This window comes from Rhodnius prolixus, unplaced genomic scaffold (genome assembly GCF_049639745.1).
Source record: "Rhodnius prolixus isolate KJV_2025 unplaced genomic scaffold, Rpr scaffold_10, whole genome shotgun sequence".
In the NCBI taxonomy this organism is placed as follows: domain Eukaryota; kingdom Metazoa; phylum Arthropoda; class Insecta; order Hemiptera; family Reduviidae; genus Rhodnius; species Rhodnius prolixus.
Window position 1 is genome coordinate 27,154,782 of NW_027411615.1, and position 8,538 is coordinate 27,163,319.

Below are 8,538 nucleotides of genomic sequence, written 5' to 3' on the forward strand. Positions count from 1 at the left end.
ATACACGAAATGATAAGTTGAGCCCAAGGGGGCTTTGAATAACGTAAAATTAACACGAATGTTAATAATAATGAAAGGTGTCCACTTTTTTCTTTTTTTAAAATTTATTTTAAAATCAAAGATGTGCAATAAAATAATATAATGTACAAGAGGCTAACTTTGGTTTAAAATATACAAATAAAAAATAAAGTATACATATAAAAAAAGTAAAAAAAAAACATTATGGCATCTTTATTGTTTTTGCCCATTAAAATATGTGCATCATTTAGAAAAATATATTAGTAGTTGACTATATGTCAATAACTATAATTTACACTCCTTATACAAATAATATTATATAAACTTAACTAAATGTTCTATATATATATAAGGTTGGATACTTTATACTATCAAAAGATAAAAAGGACGGAATTAATTTACAATTAATATCAACATCACTTCATCAGTCAGACAATCAGGTTACATTAGTATATTATTAGATTGACGTGGGTATTGTGTATACAGTACTGTATGGAGTCGTAGGTCTCGAACCAGCCAATGAAGGATTAGTGGAAGCAGCTAATGAAGCCATCGTGCTCAACTGAAATAAAAAATGAAAAATAATTCATAATTTGAACTGTTAGCATTAACTTTTAATGAAAAATTTGCTTGTAAAATTGAATCATCCAAATATGTACATTTCGACACAAATAATAGGAATAATCCAACTATGTACATTTCAATATAAAAACTAAATAACACAGGTATTTGTATATTATATTTTTTTCTGATTATTAGCTATTTTATATCTAAATCTTATTATAGGTACCCAATTTTTTAAAATTATATTAGTGTTTATTTTAAAATTGTTTATGAGGTTCAGCAATTAAAAAATGTATAAATATTTAGTATCTTTTTCAAGGCATGTGGGGATGTGCTTGTTAAAAATGTTGATTGGAGCTTTAGTAAATTGATTTTCAACATGCACATTATTGAAAAAGATTTAAAATTATCAAAACAATGGCATTTATTCATTTTTTCATTCCCGAACCTCATAAATAATTTTAAAATTATTATTACTGATCGCTAATACACATTAAATTAAATTAATATAATATTATGGATAAAACTTTCCCATTTCTCTGTACTATTGTGAAAATATTACTTTTTCCTTCGCAAATTTTGAATCAAATTAAAGCTAAAGATTAATCCAGGTCGATCTTAGTACGTTTTTGTAAACAAAAGAAAAAAAAAATTAAAGTAAAAGTACCGATAGATTTTGACTTTTTGATAAATTAACCCAATACAATATAAAATAGCTTGGAAAGAAATTCTGCACGGTTGGTCACAAAATAAAAATTATGTATGTTCAATAATCTTCAAACATTAATTGAATAAATAAAAATAAATGAAGATAAAAATTTAACGTTGTTTCAGTGTATGGAGTAATAATTTAATCTGTAAGTATATTAATTAAGCCCATACATAATATTTTCATTTAACTATGTGCAAATTTTCATCAAAAGGAACACCAGAGGAAAAATAAGTTGTATTGGGAAAGCCAGATCGCCAAAAAAGACTGAGTGGGAAAAGTTGCGAGATGTTGCCCACAAAATAACACTGTTGATCCATATCAATGTGAAAAAAAATCAATGATGTTCTATTGTTTCGAAGACGAGGATCTCGCAGAAAAGTATGGCCAGAGCAACAGTATTTATTACAATTTAAATCTGCACCACCACTATTAATTTGTGTGGACATAATGTATTTAAGAAAAACAAAATAAGTGTTACTATTAAAGCACCATCTTAAGTGTGCATCAACACAGCCACCTCAGTTATTGGTGTTAAATTTTAATAATAATAAAAAAAAAAAGCAGTTTGATTTAGGTGATCTATTTAGAAGCCAAGACACCTTTTATGTTAATATGCGGTCTATTGACATATCCTTAGTCTATCGGGCAATTTAAAGACGTTTAGAGTGATCAATGAGAATAAATGTATTTCTGATAAGATGGATGTGATTTATGTTGGAGAAGATGGTTAACTTCTAAAATGGTACTGATAAAATCACGTACTTTTTACTTGTATTAACCCAAACATAAATGAAAAAAAAAATCTTTACTTATTTTAGCTGCCAACTGATTATAATAAACAAATAATACAGATAATAATTATTTCAAAACTTACGAGACGAATAGTTCGTTAATGTTAGGGTAAGAAAAAAAAAATTGTTCATCTAATAAAATGTAAATTTAATGGGAGCCCAAGATGAAATATATTTTAACTGTGAGCTTCAAGATATTTTTGTGCATTTTTTGTACTAAGGATATATCATCGCTTAATAATATCCATCGCCTTTTTTTCTTTTATAATTGTACCTTGAAAACTTAGTCAGACTTAATGAACTGGTTGTGTAGATACAGTACTGTGTGGCGTGGTAGGTCTGGACCCGGCCAAAGACTGCGTAGTTGAAGCATTCAATGACTGCATTGTACCCATCTGTCTCATACAAAACATTTAGCAAATCGTTGAATAATGTAAATTCTTAGTTCCAAATTTTATTGCTACGACAATGGTGGAAAAAATAAAAATTTAATTAATTTGGATGTTACTTAAATTTATAAAATGTTTTCCAACTTATGGGAAAATATAAATTAAATTCTTGGACTACAGCAATATCGCTAAAACCTAAATTTTGCCTAAAGAAACATAAACTCTCATCCGGACATCCACAGAAGTCAAAAATACCATTGGCAACTATGTGTGAAATTCCAAATTTTACTCATAGGATTAAGAAAACATCGATGGCCCAAAATCGACATACAACATCTATCGAAAATAAAATCAAGGACCGCATTTCAAAGCATTTAAGTGAGAACTATTGATATTAATTTATCTGAATATTCTTTATGAAATTTAGGGAACATATACGTTGTTGAAATGTCTGTCAAGTATTTTTTTTTTACTAGGTTACCAAGTAGCAACGACGCCTATTATACAAATATTATAAAATTAGTTGAAGAATTATAAGTTCTCAAAACAACGTTGAATGTATAAAAAATTTAGTATTCCTCGGAATAACGTTGAACCCAATTTTTGAACTGTAATCAAAACTGGTAATTTCAAGAAATAATTCGGATTACTAATGTGAACTTAATTTGAATTGTAACTCTTATACATACATATACTCTTAATTTATACGAGAATCAATTTCTCTCCTTATTATGTACAACTAAAATGGGTATATTTACACATTTTATAGAGTGAATACATAGTGTAACGGAAAATTTATGCTAACCCTTCAAGTAATTGTAAGCAAGCTAAATTAAGAAAAGAATAGCATATGGAGATCAACGGAAGTGAATGATTATGATTGCAATTAAGGATGCCAAGGATGAAACGGGGCTTAAAATGAGCAGGTACAAAAAAACAAAAAAATCTACTCAGTTTTGAAGCAGTTTTCTAAAATATGTTCTATCCTTCACACATTTTATATTTTTTATGGAGAGATAAAATTATTATAAAGAAATAAATACACAGGAATGAGGTGTCAAGCAAAAAGAGGATCTAGAAGCTGATGAGATCTAGAATGAAACTTGATTAACAACATTTAGCGGTTTAAGCCACATAAAAGTTAGTTGTAATGTCACCCTAAGTAAGATCAACTAGGAATTACTATAAATAGACATAGGATTAGCTAGTGTCTGCTTTGAATTTCTCTATCTTCAGTAGAAAGAAAGGTCCAAATGACTCATCATATCATAATCATATTGTTTTTGAAAAAAGTAAAATAGTACGTATTTTAGGTCAGGGGACTTTTAAGTCCAAGAACCAAATTAGGAATCGCGTACAAAGGCTACTAAAACTGCTTTTATTAACTAATAAATAAAATCCAAGAACAAAACCGGGAAGCGAATTCAGTACCAACTACATCTTAGCTTTGCGTTACCTCTAATCGTTTGGATATTGCGACTCCTCACTATTTTGGCTAAAAAGTCAGAAATTGGTGAAAGAATCTTACTGGCACGGAGAGTGTTACAATTTAAGTACGGATTCACAGCGAAGGTCACTTCAGTTTAAGAAGTAAATGTCCTATGATTTGGATTAACAGCTACATTGGTTCGTTTCACCTTCTACGATTCTCTAATATTTTAAAATAACCAATACTTAGATTATTCGCTTGCGGATCATCGGTTAGATTCCGAAGGGATAGGCAGTAAGCCATGACCTTTTCGGTCCATTACCACAAAATATTTAAGAAGTAAAATCACAAGAAGAGGAAATTGTGGATTCACTACTACCGATAGTGTAAACGCAGCAAAAATGCAGAATTATGCAAAATAGAAAGATTTTCTAGACAAAGATTCGCCAATCTTTATGAAAAAATCTGAAGAATGAAGACTGAGGAAAGGCTCTCTTGGAAGTACAATAATCAGTCGATACTGATGAATAAAGGACAACACTGTACTTGCTTCAAAAATTTGGATTCTATATCAAATAATTTTGTGTAATCCATTGCAAAATTAAAAAATTAAAGCTGTGTTAAAAATCAGAAGAGATGTTACAATCTTTGGTGTAGAAAAATCTGTTAGTAACTATAAAATAAAATCATAAATATCTAATATTTAAATGATAAACTTTAGTTTACGAATAAAACTAGTTATCAAACTAATCTCTTACCCTTAAGTGTGCCAAATCCTCTAGTTTGGTAAGATCCGCCAGTTCTAAAAATAATGAGTACACAACGATCCAACTGTATACATTCGCTACGCAGAACAGTGCCCAAAGAAAAACCATTAGAATATTGTAAGCGAATATAAGATCGTTAACTATGGCAAAGAACAGCCAACCCAGTACACGAATAATAGTGAAAATTGCGAAGCAATACAGCCAAGGAATCATTTTCTTTTCATATTCCTGTAAACACAGTACCAATTAATTGGCGTAATAAGGATATATGCGGTATACCACAAGGCATTTTCATCAAAATTGGAAATATAGAATAAAAGAAAAAAAAATGGCACACCTTTCTTAAAGCGATAATGAGCATGATACTAGAGACAAGAACCGTCAACGCTGAGAGTACTGAGAACATTGCAAATAGAATTAATGTATTCCTCACTGCAAAAAATCAATGTATTAAATTTCTACACAATGAGAATGACAATTCAGAGGATTGTATGTAATCCCAAATATGTAACTCACCATGTTTGTTACCAACATAAACAAACTGATAACTAATGAAGTAGTAACCAAAATGGGTGGAACCTGGTGCTGCCATTGCCAGTGAATATATATCAAACACACCTGTTACTACTGTGAATATACTCAGCACCTTTATTTGATACAAAGTAAATAACAATTACAAAGTATACAATTTTATTTTTAATTCAACGCTAATATAATAATGAAAGTTACCAATGAATAAATTCCAGCAACCAGAGCACCTCTTTGGATGTCAAGAATATAAGCATCTTGTACTAAAGGCCTGCGGTACCACGGAATTTTCAAAGATCGCATTGATCTTGTCGATTTAAGATTGGATGTTGAGCGAGTTACATGGGAATACACACTACCAGTTGTTCCCATGCTTGGAGTCTTCTTTGCACACATTTTGTTCTTTCCTTAAATTAAACCCTAAACACACCTTAAGAAATCTAGTTCCTTCTAAGAAATCTAGAAAAAAAAAAAAAAACAATTATCAAAATATATAAAACTCTTTCTACTAACTCATGAGAACATAGAACATTCAATAAAGCAGTTGTTACTAACTTTTTAGTAGCTAGAGATCAACTTCACCTAATGGAAGAACTCACCTAAACTAGTTAAAAAATAAAACTATTGTGTATATACAATATTTTTAATTAAGACAATTTATAAACTCTTTCCTGAATTCTAACCTCTCTTCTTGTTGATTATTTAACAAACAACAATAACGATGAGGTAAAATATGGGCGTGCCTCAATATTTCGATTAAAATCGATTTATCCTACAAACTGAATAAGCTAGGGGAGCCGTTAAAAAGCTATCATTTTGTATGAATACCTTAAATAAGCTATTAGCTACATAACTTAATTAACTTGTTGATAAAAAAGAGTTTATTGGAGTGTCCTCAATTTTGGGGACATTTTCTTTCGCAAGCAAAAATTTATTTAATGGCGACAGAAGTTATTTTAATCAACTTCCACGATATCTGATTGATAAATAAATCAGATCTTTAAATCTATTTCTATTGGTGACAGTCTTTAGTATAATTATGTAGATTATTAGTCCATTAAAGAAAAAAAGAAACGAAAGAAAGTTTTTGGGAAATCTGCAAATAATGTGGCCGTTTTCAACTTAAGTAACTCCTACCATCTGGTGGCAATTATTTGAACCAATTTTCATCAGTCTCTAATCTGTAGTCTGTATAATATATATATTTTTTTAATTTCCTTTTTTTTTAACTCTTTTTATTTTATTTATTTATTAGATAGGAGCATCTACTAATTAGTTCTAATTTTCCGGGTACATCCATCAAGGGCCGGGTGTGTGCGTGGATCTCTTCTAGGTGAAATTTCAAAGACCATTGCAATACTCTCACATATTCTGCATAGGTCCGCTTCAAGGAGCAGTAGTCCGCAAAGCATCGTTAAAGATTTGGATAGAAAATAAAAATAAAATAACAATGCCTTTTTTTGGGGGTGAGCGAATATAGTTTACATTAGAAAAGCTCTATTAAAATGTTGGTTGAAGACTGTTTCTAAAAGAGCGTTTCTCCTCAAAACGACTGCTCGCTTACTTTTGTAATAATTTTTATCAGTAAGATTTCTTGTTCTGATTAGTAAGGTTTGGAATGCGAAAATTTTGTTGATGAATTATTCATTATTTTATATGAGTTATAAAAAACATGATTATTTTTATTGCTCAGATTAATATCCTGTGATCGTGACAGTAGTTCTTCTTGCTTATGTTCCCCTTTTCTGTGCGTATGCACAGCCCAAACTTGTCAATGTAATACTTTCTCTGTTCGGGGCTAGAATCCTGGAGGCTTTAAATAGATATTGCAGCTTTCCTATGTAAACTTAAACTTCGTGTTCTAGATTACCATTTTCTTTTCCTATTCCAACCATCCTACTAACACTATGCGGCTTCTTCTCTATTCGCTTAATCATTGTTTCGTTTCAAGCTGATCGGCAATTAACTTTTCTCAACTCTGTTCTCAGAATAGATAAATTACGAACGAGATTTCAGATATTATTTGCTAGAAACACCAGCTCGTCCGCAAATAATATAAGGGAGACTTAACTTGGTTCGTTTTTCTGTAGCCCTTGTGATAGCTGCGCACTTAAGATTTGGATTTTCTGATCAACTTATACATTAGGATTAAAAAGAGGCGTGGGCTGGATACAACCCAGTCAAGTACCATTGTTCGCCTGCAAGAGAAGTACAACGTTCATATATATTTTCATAATTTACAGCTAATATTTTATGAAATATAATATTTTCAAAATAATGTTTAAAAAGAGAAAAAAAATACGTTAAAAAACATGGCAAGCTCAAAGCAACACATTTAACTTTTATTTTCAAAGTTTTCGGCTAGAATGCAGTTCGGTTTTGCTTCAGTATTCAGGTACCATTAACTGTGACTATCTTCTTGAGTACGCCCTGTCGTTATCGCTCGACAAACTTACCCTCCAGCTGGTTAAGAAAGAGATCCCCTTTTACAGTCTCAGTTACTACTACCCTAAACCTTTCTAATAGCGCCCTCTTTCCGTATCAGATAAGTAAGAAGAATATTATCGTGAACAAACATCACCCCCAATGTTCTTTTACTGGCGATGCAATCGAATTCATCGTTCAATTGTAGTTAACGTCAGCAAATACTAATTATTTGCTACTTACACTGAAAAAAAAATCAATATATTGTTTTTGAACTTTTATTTAAAACAGTCTAAACAGACTATCGTCCTATAAGAGTTTTTGATAAAGGGCTCTAGTAGTGGTACCCGAAACTTAAAGCTTTCTTAAAAAAAGGTGAAATTTTTGAAATTACTCTTTCTGGCCATTGGCGCACAATCCTGCTCATAAGCCTAACGAATCACAAACTAGTTTTTAGTTAAATAATATTTTTCGAAAATTTATTTGTGGACTTCTACGAGGTTAATGGCCTATGCTTTCATTTTACGTACTATTCAATACAAAGTAGGTTTTTAGAAATTGTATAACGTTACTTAAAATTAAACGTTTTCCTAAGATTTGGAGTGTCAGGATTGTAGAAAGTAAAAGTCACATGATTGTTCAAATTTAAATTTGAATTATTATTATTTTTTAATTTGTTTATTTATTTTGCAACTATGGTCAACGTACAATAAGCAAAAGAGATAAGAGATAAGGACTTAGCGCAAATACACATACATGTATATACAATATATACATATACATAATACATACGAGGGTCGTTTGAAAAGTCCGTGCAAAAATAAAAACTACTTAATATTTTGGAGTAAACCTTTTTTATTTTTCAACATAGTTTCCTTTTAGGCTTATACACTTCGTCCAACGCTGCTCTAGTTTG

General features: G+C 30.4%; 1 protein-coding gene across 3 annotated transcripts; it reads right to left on the bottom strand.

Moving 5' to 3' along the window:
• Positions 1 to 246: 246 nt before the first annotated feature.
• pasi2 (Protein) lies at positions 247 to 5,916 on the bottom strand. 3 transcript variants are annotated; one of them, XM_074132831.1, is made up of 7 exons: positions 5,754 to 5,915; positions 5,400 to 5,657; positions 5,187 to 5,316; positions 5,008 to 5,102; positions 4,662 to 4,898; positions 2,360 to 2,480; positions 247 to 580 (listed from the first exon to the last, which is right to left on the bottom strand). In XM_074132831.1, the coding sequence occupies exons 2-6, from the start codon at positions 5,592 to 5,594 to the stop codon at positions 2,379 to 2,381; spliced, it is 759 nt and encodes a 252-aa protein (XP_073988932.1). In that variant the 5' UTR covers positions 5,595 to 5,657; positions 5,754 to 5,915; the 3' UTR covers positions 247 to 580; positions 2,360 to 2,378. The 3 variants fall into 3 exon arrangements, with proteins under 3 accessions (XP_073988932.1, XP_073988933.1, XP_073988931.1); XM_074132832.1 differs by lacking the exon at positions 2,360 to 2,480 and having other exon boundaries at positions 5,754 to 5,916; XM_074132830.1 differs by lacking the exon at positions 2,360 to 2,480 and having other exon boundaries at positions 5,798 to 5,913.
• Positions 5,917 to 8,538: the final 2,622 nt, after the last annotated feature.

Excerpts from the sequence above, each read along its gene's own strand:
- pasi2 (XM_074132832.1), bottom strand. The coding sequence starts at position 5,594 with ATGTGTGCAAAGAAGACTCCAAGCATGGGAACAACTGGTAGTGTGTAT. Across the intron at positions 4,899-5,007 it reads TCATTATCGCTTTAAGAAAG|GAATATGAAAAGAAAATGAT; the intron begins GTGTGCCATTTT and ends CTGTGTTTACAG. Across the intron at positions 581-4,661 it reads AGGATTTGGCACACTTAAGG|TTGAGCACGATGGCTTCATT; the intron begins GTAAGAGATTAG and ends TTTTTATTTCAG.